Source organism: Danio rerio, chromosome 22, assembly GCF_052040795.2.
Source record: "Danio rerio strain M-AB ecotype USA chromosome 22, GRCz13ab, whole genome shotgun sequence".
Classification (NCBI taxonomy): Eukaryota; Metazoa; Chordata; class Actinopteri; order Cypriniformes; family Danionidae; genus Danio; species Danio rerio.
In genome coordinates this window covers 13,166,686-13,183,847 of record NC_141042.1, presented here as the reverse complement: position 1 = coordinate 13,183,847, position 17,162 = coordinate 13,166,686, and the positions used below count along the sequence as shown (strand labels likewise).

The 17,162-nt window shown below is 36.6% G+C and overlaps 1 protein-coding gene across 17 annotated transcripts in view; it reads left to right on the top strand.

Moving 5' to 3' along the window:
- Window positions 1-3,107: 3,107 nt before the first annotated feature.
- Window positions 3,108-17,162, top strand: part of cep70 (centrosomal protein 70) — a 23,073-nt gene continuing 9,018 nt past the window's right edge. For 4 of the 17 annotated variants that reach the window (XR_015520988.1, XR_015520989.1, XM_087302147.1 and 1 more), the window contains exons 1-12: window positions 3,108-3,212; window positions 4,513-4,535; window positions 4,749-4,809; window positions 4,908-5,007; window positions 5,281-5,404; window positions 7,064-7,244; window positions 11,925-12,100; window positions 12,497-12,556; window positions 12,635-12,737; window positions 15,031-15,119; window positions 16,909-16,986; window positions 17,053-17,155. Coding sequence is in view for 11 of the 17 variants with exons in the window: in XM_087302147.1 (XP_087158273.1) it covers window positions 5,325-5,404; window positions 7,064-7,244; window positions 11,925-12,100; window positions 12,497-12,556; window positions 12,635-12,737; window positions 15,031-15,119; window positions 16,909-16,986; window positions 17,053-17,155 (870 nt within the window). In the remaining 6 variants the exon portion in view is untranslated. 17 annotated transcript variants of the gene reach the window in all.

Below are 17,162 nucleotides of genomic sequence, written 5' to 3'. Positions count from 1 at the left end.
TCTTTGAGTGTTGCACCCAGACATACTTCCTCTTTTTTGCAACCCTTCTCTGCATACTAGAACTGAACAGTTAGGTGTATCTTTAATATATTTCACAACTTCTACAAGCATCCAGCTCTATGTGACATGTCTAGACTTCTTATTAGACAGCAGTCTGGAACAAGCCCCCCACCTTCTACCCCCCCCCCCCCAACCCCCACCCCCCACCCCCCGCGCTATATTTATTCTTATTCTGCTGTTTCCCTCTTGTCAGCAGTTCCTTCTAAAATGTTTGCTACAAAGTAAAAAAGAAGTATGTCTGGGTAATATATGGTATCACGCAAGAGAAAAAGATTGATTAATCTTTTGTTAGTCTAAACATTTTTCTAATAAAAAATAAAGACACAAAATAATTAAAATAAATTCCCTTCTCCTACATAACACAAGACATAGGCCTATTTCGTTACCTCAGAAACATACATCAGAAACATACATTTTTGCCTATAGGATTGTGGTAGGTACTCCTTTTATGTTGACAATATGTTTTCAAGCATTTTGCCAATTAGTTATATAGAGTATTATAATTACATTTCATATTAAAAGGTATTTTACTCACATTTTTTTAGCTGCTGTCAGCGTAGTAGGCTATACAAAGCGCCCTGAAATGGCTTCATTATTAACAATATCTTTGCGCATGTGCACTGCTCACAAAATATTTGTAAACGCTTCTAAATTATCAGGTCATGTCACATTTTTTAAAGGTGGTAACGTTAAGGCTAACTAGGGCTTTTGACTATATTTTAGTTACTAAGGTAATTTTTGACATTATACAAGACACAGCCTATTTCATTACCTCAGAAAAGTTCATTTTCGCCTATTGAGGAATTACCAACCTACGTCACGAAAGACGTCACATGGGTTCCCGGTTGCAAAAGCAAACATGTCGTGTTGTGCGGTAGGATGCCAAATTCGAAAAATAAAAAACTTTTACCATACACAATACTGCTTTAATGCCAACCGCAGATGTTTTTGGCTTAAAGGGAGTTGAATAAAGTGAGGACCTAATTAAAAATGCTGGACTCTGCAGTTCCCATTTCATATCAGGTAAGTTCACGCCATGCTGAATCATACACATTACTCGTTTTTGATTGCGGAAATGATTTCAGGAAAAACAGTTACATATGGTGAATTAAACTGCTGACACTGAATGCTAAGAATGAAATGTAAAAATTTAAGTTCACATACCCTGCCTTACAGATACTGTTCGCTGTCAGAATGCAGTTGTTTTACTTTTTGATGATTACCCAGGCCTAGCACAGTTCCGTCTTCTTTCGTTGTCGTTGACTAGGCAGAACTTCGGTTTTTAGCTCTACATAGTATTGAATATGGTCATCATGGAGCATTATTTCTTGCACATGACCACACAGAACAAAATTGTTGGCATCCAAAGACTTGTAGACCTTTAACTTCTCTTTTGTAAAATCAATTTGAGTTTCAATGAGATTGTATATTTGGGGCTGGATGCTTGGCCATTTCGTCTTATCCAATATCCATTGGGAGGGTGCTATCGCAAATAGAGCTGTCAGAAGAACGCTGCTCAATTTAACGTTAATTTTGCTGAATAACTGCGCTTATTACTGGGTGACAAGCTGTTATAAGACTGTAATTTCTATTATATATATCTCTAATACATATATATTATATGTATCTCTAATACAACAACATTATATATTATATATATCTCTAATACAACAACAAACTCTGTACTGCATCGGATGTTATTCCTTCGATTTAAACGCTCTGGATTGTTTTTTTTTTCTGCAACCTGAATGTTTACAAACATGGTAATTCGTCTATAGCTGTGGTTCTCAAACTTTTATCACCAAGTACCACCTTAGAAATTTTTTTCTCTCCAAGTACCAACATAATGACCAGTATTAAAATATAGTTGCGTTGTAGGCCTAATTAAGCAGCTACAGCTGTGCACAGTTAAAAAACGAGGCAGATTAATTCCTATTATTATGAATATGTATAATTGTCAGCCACTTTAAACATTATAAATAGTTTGAACATTAACTGTGCTTGCAGGTAAAAAAAAAATGTTTAAATAAAATGTGCTTTAAAAAGTTTATTAAAAATGGCACTGTTTTAAAAAAGTAAAAAGAAAACTGCTGTACTTGAATCTAAAGTATTAACATAGTAGCCTATTCATCAAAACATGGAAATTGTTGCTTGGACCTCATAAATATAGGCTATATGTCATTGTCACATTCATACACTTTGACAAATTTTGAAATATATGTTGCAAGTACATATGACAGGGTTCATACAGGCGCTTAATGAAAATAAAGGACTTTTAAGCACTTTTTCCAGCACCTATTTTTATTTTCAAGACTGACACGCAACATATTGAAACATTGGTCCAGTAATTTTTCTATATAATATAATAGTAATTATATATTTACCTATATTGGTGATAAAACCTGCTTGGAAGTTCTGTTGATGTTTTCTCTCCATTTGCTCATATACAGTTTCTGGAAACCTGGGTGAGGAAAACTGGCTTTACAGACACGAACTGTTGAAATAAAAAGATTCCCAAAAGTTCTGTCTCTCTCTCTCTCTCTATTTGCAGACGGTGCTGAGATTTGCATGCTGACCTTCATACGGAGAGCTGCCCTTTACACAGCATGCAGCAAAAAGAGCAACACAAAATGCCACAGAATCCGTAAATTTTGAAGTGCAGTATCTGTGAAGTGAGATTAGAGGCTTAGTAAATGCTGTCTGTTCAAAATGACTAACCTGAAAAGATGTTTTGAAAGATTGTGGAACATATCTGCTGAGGTCTTGTTTGCCATTTATGTACATTTTAATATGTAATTACATTTAGTTGCACTAAAAATGCCAACTGTTCATAATAAATATTTTACAATGTATTTACATAATAAGAGTCTGGTAGGGAGCCCATATTCAAAAGTTAATTCTTTGCATCCATCTGGTGGACATTTGTTGTAACACCACTTTTTCTTAAGAGGGAAACGTCAGTACAGTGGCGCAAACTACGTGGTAGGCGTGGCTAGCTCATTCAGTTCTCCCATTGGTCTAAATCCAGGAAGCACTTCGTCTGTGTCAGTTTCCGCTGTTATTTGAATCAATAAACACACTCGAGTTTTCTTGTTTATAAAACGATAAATTGAAGATTTAATTGCTACAATTTAGCTCGTCTGTGGTTTAAGGTATGATTTAGAATAATACTGCTCAAAACACTTAACGTTAACGAAATGTATTAGCCGCGTTTGTAGACCTTATTTTTCATGTAGCGTTTTCAGTGTTTGTATGTTGTATCTACCGTGTGCTGTCACCATGTTTTAGCCCCTTTTATTAATGTTTTGCTAACTTTGTGGCCCCTAAAATTATATTAACTTCTAAGAATGTTATACTAGGGTTTTTATCTTGGTGAACATTGTAGTATTGTGAGTTATAGATCGAGTTATAAGCCAAAGATTGTGTACACGTTTTACAACTTAGCCCATGTTTTCACTCAGAAAATGCGTGTAAATCTCGCAAAATAACAAGTTATATTAAACATGAAACGTCGACGTAGATCTATAGAGTTATACAGTAAACAAAGATTGTGTACGTATGTTTTACAACGTTGCCCTGTTTTATGTTTTCATTCAGAAAATGCACGTAAACCTCACAAAATAGCAAGTGTTACATTCAATTACAGATGAATGGTCAAAGTAGATATATTCACATAGTTTTTCTTATTGTAAAATCTTAAACAACATACAAAACTCCTACCAAAAAAAAGGTATTTGATGGTATAAGCACGCAATACCTTGCTCGGAAGTCACAAACATTACATAAATAGTATGCTACCTAACTAAAGTATTCTTGCTAGCAAATTTCAGTTCACTTCAAATGCATTTTTTATTTCTGTTTTACAAAAATCTCCATTTAAAAATAAAAATCTGCCAATGACATGTCATTTTATTAAGTTCAATTCAAGTTACCTTTATTTGAATAGCACTTTAACAATGTGGATTGTGTCAAAACAGCTTCACATAAAAGATCATAGCAAATTGAAATGGTGAATTTCAGTTTTTAAAGTTTAAGTTAAGTTTAGCTCAGATCAGTGTTTTAATAATTACTACTGAGTTCAAACACTGAAGAGCAATCCATCGATGCGCAGGTCTACAGATCCCAAACCATGCAAGCTAGTGGCGTCAGCGGCGAGGAAAAAAAACTGCACCAATTGGCGAAAGTGAAAAAACAAACAAAAAAAAACACATTAATTCAGTTCAATTCAAGTTTATCTGTGTATCGCTTTTCACAATAATTATTGTTTCAATTACAATATATTACTACATTTCAGTTCAAATTAGGAAAGTTATGATATAGGTTGGACAGTATATAAACATTGTTAGACTGGATTTATACAGTATATAGTGTCCTTTTAAAATGGGGATGTTTGTGTGTCTAATACACCTTCAATAAAGTGCAAACTCAGCATCTATGTGTTTTCTCTTACAGGGCTTCTGATCGGGATGGAGCAGGTGAGCCCTTTTGTCTTTCCAGCGTGTGGAGGTGTTTCTTATTGTTCTTTTGGATAGGAGGGATAGTAATCTGATCTGGTTCTGTTCCCTCCATCTGCTGTGGGTGGACAGACCCTGATCAAGTCAGACATAAAGTAGAAGATACAAGTAGATGCTTAAAATAGTGCAATAGCTTAGCATTCATTTGTGATTTTCACTGACGAGCATGGATAGACAAGCTTTGCAATCCAGAGACAAAACATATGTGTTTTTGTGGACCTACAGCCAGTTTCAGGTAGCACAAAAGTGGAGATTCTGAGTTTTACAGTTGTTTCTCCATGCATTAGTTTATTATTGTTGTTAATGCACGCTGCATATGTCATGCTTTTGCAGGAAGAACAGAGAGAATGGGACGCTGTAAACAGGTTGCTGCAGCATCACGGGTTTAAACCTGTCAGCTTTGCAGATCCAATAGAGAACAAGAACCTTGCAGGTAATCTCATTTTAATAATTTGTTGCTGCAACTATGAAAAAAATGTAATTATTGGATTATTAAAGTTTGAAGTTAAATTATGGGATTAAATTTATTAACACATTTCATTATGATTTTAGTCCTAATTTTTGCGTTTATTTTTTATATTTATTTTATTTTTTTAACTGTTCGCAAATATTATATCTTTCAAGTATACAATAAGAATTATAGTAGTTTAGATATTAGTCATTGACAATAACTGAAAAAAGAACTAATGGTGATACTTGTTTGTAGAGTTGGTTTTGTTGGAGCGCAAGTCTGCCTCTGATGTCCGCTTGATGTTGAAGACGATGCTATCGGATTCTGAAAGGAGACAAGGTTTAATTCAAGAGCTCATTCAGTCCAACAGCCAGTTAAAGTGAGTCTAGCTTTCATTATTAGTGTAACATGCCTTTAGTGTTGCTTAGAGGCCAAATATGTTTTAAAAGTTAAATAAATTCAAAATAATTTTATAATTATTTGTAATAAATATAGTTTTTTTTAAGAAAAAATTAAATTTCAAATATCAGTATATGTGTGTATTTACTACATAAATAAAAATGTATTATTTTTGTCACCAAAATAGAATGTTTTACAGAATGATTTATAACATTAGATTGACAAATCAATATTTCCTTTAGTTCTTGTTACTGTATTACAAGAGTGAAAGTCACATTATTTTGTTATAATATTACTGTTTTTAGTGTGTTGATAAATACAATTGTTAATAAATCTGACAATTATATTCTCTTTATGGTCTAAATGAAGGTGTGTGTGTGTGTGTGTGTGTGTGTGTGTGTATATGTGTGTGTACACACAAACAATAAATTAAGAAATTGTTGATACATAATTACATAATGTAATTTTTGTGAATTGAAAAGTTGACTTAATGATAAATGAAAAAAAAGTTTTTATCCATTAGGGTTAAATATTTTAACATTTGAAATCTAAAAAGTTAAATTATTTTGTACACTATTGTTTGTGTATTACTATGTTAATTTTAGCAAAGACATATTTGGAAACATGATGCATCGTTACTATTATGCAAAAAATGCAAAATGTAATAGTTTATAATTTTATTTTAGTGTTAATATAAAAATGGATAATATTCTAAAAACATTTATTATTAAATTGTAATAATGACATTTTTGGATGAAAGTTGGCTTTAATTATCACCTTGAAATGTTTATTTGAGCTCAAAAAGTTCAGAATACTTATTTAAAAAAAACTTAATGGTGTGAGAACTAATTCAAATGTTTATTGTCTTACCTTATTTTATTATATTTTTTTATTGAACAATGTATGGACATATATAATTCTAATTATAGTACTATAATTTAATAAATATAGTTACATTATAGTGAGACATTGTGAAATATAGAACAAACATAGTGGAAGCCAGGAGGATAAAGCAGTAAAGAAAAAATAAATAAAAAGTACAATATTAAAGAAATTATACTAAAATATAACAAAAAACATAATATATCTATCCTTCCATTCATCCATATGCGTGTGTGTATATAGATAAATAAGTGTAAATAATTCATACCTTTAAAAGCGGTTTATTATTGGAGAGTTTGCATTTATGGATGTGATATGTAGCAAGTAAAAGTAAAAGATTGATCAAATAGAATGCTTTCTCATTATTATTGTCTGTATCAATAAAACCAAATAACACATTCTCCCAAATTTAATGTCTTTCTCTGCATTGTGACCTGTAGGCTGAGTGTTACTTATGCATGTTTTATGTTTGTTGGAATTTCATCATAAATAATCAAATGGCTCTTGAATATTTGAGTTGTTCAGCACTTGTCATTCCTCTAGGGACACTCCTGGACACGCTGCTCCTGTCAAACACATGCTCAATAATGCAAGTGTCAGTAGTGCCGACCACCTGCTGTAAGGTGATATAATGCAGGATGAGTGGAGGGATATGAGATCATCTGACAGCACAGACCAGCTCCTGCTCATTCCACAACACAGCAGAAAGACAAGTGCAAAAAACGGTACTCTAAAATGTATGTTTGTTTATTTCCAGAGAGGAAGTGCAGCAGCATCAGACGCGAGCCGCCCATCAGTCTCAGAGGGCCGCTGAACTGGAGAACATCCTGGACGGGGTCAAGGTCAAAGTTCAAGACCTGGAGGACTCGTATATTAGTAAAGCGGCCCAACAGCACCAGCAGTTCCAGCAGCTGCAGCAGGAGAAGAGAGATGCTGAGGTATATCTGCATTCAATCTGATGTGTTGAGCTTGTAGACATGGCTTGTGTCACTAAAAATGAGGATAATGTGGCTTTTTTATATATATCATTTGTTATTATTTTGATCATTTTTGGTCTCATTCTTAAAACAAAAAGCTCAAAGTTAAATGGCATGACTTAAGTCTTGTAAATAAACATCCACTGTAATGATTGGCTCATGTCATTGCATAGAGAAAAGGAAAATAATCGCCTCCTCACTATTCCACGTAAGAGTTTTAAAAATAGGATGTACCACATCAAAAAAATCTCCCAAAATCATATCTTGACTTTTTTTTGTTTGTACAATAGTAATAATTAAACAATATTTCCTAAGTGGGTTTTTGTACTGCTCTTGGATGACTTTGTTCTGTCATGGATAAAATCTGTTGTGGAGATCTTCGCGGGACTAAGTTTTGAATCCCGCTCCTGCCAGGTTTTAGCTCGAACCCGACTGCTCCCGCTTATATTCAGCATTTGTTGTCCCGCTGCCCGACCCACCGCGTTTTCTACCCGCCACGCATGTCTGTACAAACACACACACACACACACACACATAAGCACCAAGCAAGTGACACACACAGACAGCATCACGCTCTCTCTCATTCACACACACACACACATACACACAGACAGCACAAAGCTCTCTCTCTCTCTCATTCGCACACACATAGACAGCAACAAACAAGCTAAACACAGCATCACGCTGTCTCATTCACACATAAACATACGTGTGCTGGCTTGCTCGGGAGTCGGGAGCGATGTTATTATTCTGTTCACACCAGACGCGGAACGCACGGATAAATCGCGCTATAAATCGCATCACATTCATTCGGGTGTCAAATTCACTTCAGAACAGACGCAGATTCGCGTGATGGGCAGGGCTTCTGTCTGCCCGGTGACTCTAGCTTCATAGCTAAAGGGCTAACATGGATTTTATGAAGAAAATAACAGTGTTTATGTGCTTTATGAAGCATGATAAACAGCGTCGATACGTTTAGAGCCGTGTCTGAGTCCACTACATCTTTTTAGAGGTGCATCCAGCTCTTTAAGCTCATAAACTTCTCCAGAAACTTAACCTGGCTGATGAACGTTTTCAGCGGTGCTTCTGACTGAGCCCAGCCCAGTTTGATGAACTTCTTGTCGGTGTCTGCTGGGGGATTTCCCCTGGGACACCGACAACAATACGTCACAATCACGCCCCCACAAGAGCAAGCTCCTGATTGGTTAACGCGGCGCGAATGTCCGCTGAAGTTCAGATTTTCGAACGCGAGTGATTCGCATGAAACGCGCATTAAGCACGTCAAACGCGCAAAACGCTCAATTCGCGCCACGCCCTTCGCGCCATGCGCACAGCCCAATTCTCGTCATTTGCGCTGCGCCATTCGCGCGTATCGCGCCGCAGGATGTCTATTCGCGCGTTTGCATTGACTTAACATCTTAACACTTAACACTTAAAATCACTCGCGCTTGACACGCGTTCTGCGTCTGGTGTGAACGCAGCATCAGACTTCCCGCTCCCGTCCAAAATTACACCTGTTACCGACCGCTCCCGCGCTTTATTTATTTTATAATTTATTCCCGCGCCGCAAGAAATCTGGTCGGGTCCCGCGGCTGTATGCAGACCTCAAATCTATAGCACTAAAACCACAAGTAGGTGGCAGCAGGTTTCAATTTTAATGACTTAATCAATTCATTCAGAACTGCTGATTCATTTGGAAATCCATCAAACTGTTTTCATGAATGGGTGATTGGCTCATTGACTGATATAATTAGTTAAAATATGGATTATTTCAGGAGTTAAACACAGGGTTTCCAGTCGTATGCTTCTTGAAAGTATTTGAATTCAGACATAAGGATTTAAGCCTGGAAAGTACCAACACAGGTCTTTAAAGTGCTTGATTTACATTTGAGATTTGTGGTTATTTCAACAATTGTCATGCTGCTGTCAAAAACAGAATAAAAAAAAAATTAAGGTAAATCTTGTACGAGAGCTGTGATAATACACATTTAATAAATAATTCACAAACTGCAATTGAATATTTCCAGTTTTGAATTCAACAACTTTTATTAAAGTAAAATGTTTTTGAAAATGACCCCTTAAAAAATCATCACGCTGACATTTTTAATGTGAGTATTACAGTTTTTCTGTCGCTTTGGTGCAAAAATTATTTACATTTGCGCAACAGTAAATGCATTTCTCAAATTAGTACAATTTGTACAAACTGCAAAACCGAGTTGATAACCTGCAAAAGCGCGTCACTTGCTTAACATGGATAGCTCATTCCTCAAAAGCAAGTATTCATGTCAATCAAAGTGTCAGAATCATCAAGATAAAAAGTCCCGACACCATTGTTTATGAACAAGATAGTCAATTGGCTTTGTCATGTTTTCATCATTGAAAGTTTACTCCACTGCAAAAAAAGTCAGATTTGGGTGACACATCCTGAAAATGCTCAAGACAGAACTATATACTACTTGCTCAGCCATTTGAAATCTACAGTAAAGTTCGACATCACTGCATTTAGTGAGTTATCCGAGTACAAGACACTGAATATGTATGTTTCACATTTTTACTGCATTTGCTCTTTGCAATTGTAATTTATTCACAGCATTGTGCAAAAGAATAAACACAGCCTTATTTACAACAAACATAAACTCCGTTTGGGTTGAACTGTGCATAACTGTAAACAATATTGCAGTACATATTGTAACTGAACCTACAACATACACAGGTCTGTAAATAATTCATCAAATTGTTCAATTTAGAAGACATTTTCAGGAAAAATATATATTTTTAAATTATTTACAGTTGACAGATTTTGACACTAGTTCAACATTTTTGTATGTAATGACTCAAGTAATGAAATGAGGACTATTAGTTTTATATGGAATGACTATTCAGCATTCACAAGTTTAGTTAATTTTGACTGACATGACATAAGAAATGAAAATGTTATAAATAGCAGAGAGTTGTATGAAGGCAATTAATGTATGTCCAAAAGCATTTGCAGTTTGTTGGAAGGAATGAGAAACTACTACTATGATGTGCACAAATGAATAGTTGTTTTGAGAAATGCATAAACTGTTGTGCAAATGTGAATAGTGTTGTGAGAAATGCACCAAAGCCACTGAGAAAAACTGTAAATTAAATATTAACGTGCTTAAATGTAACAGTGCTTGTGTGGCTGATCACACTGAATAAGTTTTTTTACGTTCCAAAAACACGAGGCACACCTCACTGCCTTTTTTGTTGACAAGAAAAAAAAAATTTTTACACACACACACATTTTATGCATTTTATGTCACCAGGTACCAACTAAAACAGCTGCATATTGTGCGCGAGTGTTGCTGTTTATTATGTTATAATGGTAATATTTAATATTATAGTGATATTCACGATTTGTGAAGTCATACGGCCCTGGATAACTTGAAACATCGACCACTAGTCTCTCCTCCGTCTTTAAAAGTCTCTATAGTCGTGCTTTCATTTGAAAAAGACACGACTGACATAACCCGCTTTTTCCGAACAGAGTTGACTTTTTAACTGCAAGCACGTATGTCGCAAAGCCGCACTACGCATAAGCAGCGCACAAAATGCTCATGGCCATTAGTAAACCAGTCAACAGATGCACCTCTCAACACACACACACACGCACACACACACACACACACACACACACACACACACACACACACACACACACACACACACACAAAAACCCATACTGTGTCATCAGCCCCTTAATAAGTTTTTGAAGGTCCTTAACTTTTCTGTTTATTTAAAGAGTGGGAATCCTGTAAACATCAGTGTTGCTCTATATTTATTTGCAAAAGGACAACAATCTGTCTTTCTCTATTATTGATGTGCCAAAACCAAAAAATAGGTTTGAAAGAGAGGAGAGAGTCCAAAAGGTGGTTTGTCAAGCCCACTCACCGGTGTGGAGCACACTCAGAATTGCAGTGTTATCAAGCAGTATGAGGTACATAAAAAAAAAAGATGTCTGATAGATATGATGAGGAAAAGAGTGCAGCACGGTGGCTCAACGGTTAGCATTGTCACCTCTCATCAAGAAGGTTGCTAGTTTGAGTCCCTTCTGGGCCATTCGGTTCTGTTTGGCCTGGGTTTCCTCCGGGTGCTCCTGTTTACCCCACAGTCCAAAGACATGTGCTATAGGTGAATTGAATAAACAAAATGGTCTGTATTGTGTGTGTGCGAATGAGAGTGAATGGGTGTTTCCCAATCCTGGGTTGCGGCTGGAAAGGCATCCGCTGCGTAAAACTTATGCTTCCACTGTATCAACCACTAAAATAGAGACTAAGTCGAAGGAGAATGAATGAATGAATGAGAGTGCGTCACCTACAGGTGGTTTGTAAGGCTCACTCACCTGTGTGAAGCCCACTCTGAATTGCCAGTTGTTTTCCAGAAACATGAAGAGTTGATAAGAAAGCTGATCATTTTCAGCAGCTGATTATAGTTATTGTGTACGCAGTGCTAGCTGTTTTGCCACTAAACGTCAGTAGGCAGGTCTTATAGTGGGATGATTAATCTCTTGTTTGTTCTGAAGTTGGTTGTAGAGTATGTACATATGAATAGTTTTTGGAGCTTTGATTGAATGCTTGCCCTTTATTATAGTGGTTGTTGATGTTTGTGCCCGCACAGAAGTGTTTTCAGTCTGTGGAGCAGAAGCTGATTCTGGAGCAGCAGCAGGCCTCTCGGCTGCAGAAGAAGCTCCAGTATGCAGTGCGGGAGGAGGAGAGACGGGCGACCCGACAGAAGCAGACCTTCCAGCAGATCCTCCACAGATCAGCACGACCCAACTCCACCAATGACCAGCAGTGAGTCTCACACTTATTACAAATATTTGTGAATTGGGGTGGAAAAAAAGCGGTCATTTCAGAAAATTATGGGGAACTATTTTAACTTTTAATAAACTGTTTAAACTCTGTAAATTTATTCATTTTCCTTAAGCCTACTACACTGGCATATGTTTTACACAGCAGATGCCCTTCCAGTCTTAATAATAATAAACACACTAATATAGCAATACATTTTTATATTTATGTTTATTATTAAAATTGTCATTTTCAGCAACAGAACATTGGATAAAAGTATTGAAATAATTAAATTAATTCATACATTCTTTTTATTATGAAAAAATTCTGTTAATTGCATTCGATTAATTGATAAGTTACCAGGCTTTCAGAAACTGCAGTGTTTTTGTGTCTCTAAAGGATTCTGGACATCATTGACCTGTACGAGTCTCAAATGCAGCAGCTGCGCAACGAACTAAAGTAAGCACCTGAATGAGTTTCTTTTCAATTCCAACTGCTGGAAATATCCACAAAAATCAGCATCATCTTTTCTTGCAGGCAATATAAAGGAGAGAAGGACTCATCAAACTCCCAGAAGAGCAGATCCACAGTTGAAAAAGATGTCACCGACGCCTCTTCCACATATAAGACCCTTCTGAAGGTATGTTCATTCGTTAATCTTTTATATCTGCTGTCTGTCTTCAACTATTGTAAAATCTTTACTCTTTTGTCTGTCGTCAGAAGTAGCTCTAATAGAATATAACAAACCCTAAACTAATATCAGTGTGCTATAATTACAGTTTTTTTACAGTCATTTACTCATCCTTCTTGTTCCAATCCTGTTTGAGTTTCTGTCTTCTGTTGAACACAAAGGAAGATATTCTGAAGAATGTTGTGGGGGATGTTTGTTTTGTGTGTTTTGTTTTTACCAGACATGTATAGTAACGAAGTTGAACTACTTCACTACTGTACTTAAGTACTAAAAGGCAGTATCTTTACTTTACTGGAGTATTGTTTTTTTTCTCCTACTTCCACTTTTACTTAAGCACACGTTTTCTATGAGTTTAATACTTTTACTCCGATAGATTTTTTATGTGCTGCATCGTTACTCGTTACTAGGGGTGTCAAAATGATCGATATCAGTTCAGTAATAGATCATAACCGGTTATTAAGTACTGACGTCATTTATCTCCTATGCGCGATGTCGCAATACTATGATGAAGGACAGATGGGAGGGCAAGTGAAGGCGGCACAGCACACAAGCTCCTATTTCACTACTAGGGAGAAATGCTGTAAAACTTCATCTCTGCCTCTCTCTCTCACACACACTTTGGACATTTGACCCGCTGGCCTGTTTGTAAGGTAACTTTTCCTCTCCTCTTGGCTGTTAAAGAGAAACTTGTTTATCCAGACTTGAGCGTGACTGATATGCAAGTTTTCTCCACTGTGTCTGTTATGGATTACCTGTGATAACCGCGTTTTATGCACATATAAACTTAGACTGTAACGGCGGCTGCTCTTCCCGCCATTGGTGAACAGCGCTTTAATTTCTAAAGCTCTTTCTGTTGAGAAGGTAAAGACAATAACCAATTATAGGCGTGTAAGACCTTCGCCTGTCAGCGCTCAAAAAGCAGGCGGGATAATATTTACATTAGTTTATTTGCTGTAAATGGCGAGGCAGTGGCGCAGTAGGTAGTGCTGTCGCCTCACACCTAGAAGGTCGCTGGTTCGAGCCTTGGCTGGGTCAGTTGGCGTTTCTGTGTGGAGTTTGCATGTTCTCCCTGCCTTCGTGTGGGTTTCCTCCGGGTGCTCCGGTTTCCCCCACAGTCCAAAGACATGTGGTACAGGTGAATTGGGTAAGCTAAATTGTCCGTTGTGTATGAGTGTGTGTGTGAATGTGTTTGTGGATGTTTCCCAGAGATGAGTTGCGGCTGGAAGGGCATCCGCTGCATAAAAACTTGCTGGATAAGTTGGCGGTTCATTCCGCTGTGGCGACCCTGGATTAATAAAGGGACTAAGCTGACAAGAAAATGAATGAATTTGCTTTAAATGCTCATCCTGTCTTTTGTGCATGTGTTTTGTTTGATACATTCAGAAAGAATGTTTTCTTTGAGCAGGTCAAATTAAGGGCACAGTTCATATATTTAAGAACAAAATTGTATTACAAATAATCCTTTTACTGTCGCACCAAGAAAAAAGCAATATCATTTTTTTGACTGCATTTCTTAACTCCTAATGTCGCTAGTTAACACAGGCAATGCATTTTTTCCCCCCAACACTTTCCATAATTTCTAAAATATCAGCCTCTTCCAAATAGTTGAGATGTTGGTTTATGCTAAAAGTACCAGAATTAATAACTTTATACATCTTTGGTTTTTACTATGGATGTCAATTGGGTGCTTTTATTCAGACATTCTTCTGAATATCCTCCTTTGTGTTCAATAGAAAAAAAATGTTCCTTAAAGTTTCAAACAACTTGAGTATATTTTATTTTTGTTTAAACCGTCCCTTTAAGTCTTTGCAGAGATGGCAACAAGCTGTTTAAACAAGTAATAATAATACAAACAATAATATTTAAAGCTGCAAGCAGCATTGAGGGGCCCAAGCACTTTTATCACTGCAACCTTGGTTAACACAGCACAACACAGGCTAGAGCTGAAGATCTTTGCCCAAACTCAATGAGTTTAGGGAATAATGTAGTTCATTTTACACAGGCTGGGCTTCGACTTAGGTCTAGACTTGCGCTTGGCTTGTGTGGTAAATGAGTGATCACATAAAGCATTTGAACAAACCAGTTCTAGATTTTAGAGGTAATTTAAGATTTAATTTAAGATTGGAGATTTTATTGTCGCTGTAAGAGCAATTCTTATAGTGGTGATTAATCTTTTTTTTTATGGGTATATTGCAAATATAATGAAGATCCCTAATGTAAATTAGATTTTGTTCATCTGCAGTCATACCAGGAGCAAATAAAGGAGTCCAAAGCTCAGCGGGAAGAGCTCAGGACTGAAATCCAGCGCTTGAAGGAAGATCTGGAATCCAGGTTGGTTGCAGATTTTTTAAGACATTACCCAGGATTCCCACTGGTCATGGAATTTCTGGAATATCGTGACATCTTAGAAGGTTTTTTCCAGACATTGAAAGTCAAGGAGTTTTTTGTTGTTGTATTATTTCATGGAATATCAGAGATTTTTGTTTGTCATATAAATTTTATTCATTTAATAATTTTCTTTTCGGCTTAGTCCCTTTGTTAATCTGGGGTCACCACAGATGAATGAACTACCAACTTATCCAGCATATGTTTTACGCAGCGGATGCCTTTCCAGCTGCAACCTATCACTGGGAAACACCCAAATGCTCTCACTGTCACTATGGAAAGTTTAGTTTATTCAGCACATGTCTTTGGACTGTGTTGTAAACCGGAGCACTCGGGGGAAACCCACGTAAACGCGGGGAGAACATGCAAACTCCACACAGAAATGCCAACTGACCCAGCCCATACTCGAACCAGCGACCTTCTTGCTGTGAGACGATTTTGCTACCCACTGCGCCACCATTATGCCATTTTAAATTTTACTTACCATAACCAAAAAAAAAAAATTCTACATTGTGTATTCTTATCGTTGTTTCATGTGTTTGGCCTGTTGTCATGGTTAGGCAATTTTTCACTGTCATCTTAATTCTTTATACTTGGATTTTTGGTAAAAGTTTCTGTTTATTGCAGCCTAAAATGGCCGATTCTTAAAATATGTTGCAATATTTGTACATTTTTATCATTATTGTTATGTTTTTGTGGTTATAATATACACATCTTAGTTGTAATTTTTTAATATTACTTTTTAACCTCAATAGCCATTGAACTCTATATAAAGAGAACACAGAAACAAAGAAAGTGTTTACTTTTTAATCGTAAAGCTTACTACATCATATTTGATGCATGACTGACTCTAAATTGTCATTCATTCATTTTCCTTCAGCTCAGTCTCTTATTTATCAGGTGTCATTACAGCAGAATGACCACCAACTATTTCGACGTATGTTTTACGCAGCAGATGCCCTTCCAGCTGCAACCCAGTACTTGGAAACACCCATATACTCTCTTATTCACACAGGCACTCATACACTACGGCCAATTTAGTTCATCCAATTCACTTATTGCACATCTTTGGACTGTGGAGGAAACCCACACGAATACTGGGAAAACATGTAAACTCCACACAGAAATGCCAACTGGTCCAACCGGGACTCGAATCAGCAACCTTCTTGCTGTGAGGCGACAGTGCTAACCACCGAACCACCGTGCAGCCTCTCTAAATGATTAAAATAAACTAAACTGTCAATTTCTTAAACAGTAACGTTAAAAATGTTCACATGTTTACTGATCGATACAACAAAATTGACTGGCTGAATTCAATGTTGTGTTTTTTTTTATGATGTGTCTAAAGCAGGTCACACATCTGTATATGACACCAGTATGAGCACTTTCTATACATGAGTATAGTGTTATTTATTATTAAATGATATGGAAGGAATTTGAACACATGTTGAACATTTGTCACAGCTTGCCAAGATCTGCAGAAAGTTGGATGCAATCTTTTGCTCCATTTGCCTTATTTATTTATTTAATTTTTTTGCATTAAATTCAGCGACCGCAGAATTCTGTCAGCACTGCTCAACAAAACATCTCCCTATTTGGAAATTTTGCTTTTTAGTCAGTAAAAGTTAGAAAAAAGTCAAGGACTTTTACATTTGTCTTACAGTGGGAACCGTGTTTATCATTGTTTTATACTTTAGTCATTTTGTTGACTTTTTTGGCGTTACATTTGTTTTAGACCCACGATAAAAGAGCTGAAGACCTGCAAACAGCAGCTGAGACGCTTGGATCGAATCATTCAGCAGAGTAACCTCAGGTAAGATCTGCAGTGAATAGCTCTGTTTTTCTGATGGATCGGGCTAATGAATGTCTTGTTGAACAGGTCAGCTCAAGAATTGAAACCGCAGGACTCTACAGAGAAACCGGACACTGATAACGCCAGTATCCAGAGCCTGGACATTTCGACATGCAGGAGACTTCTCACAGTATGTT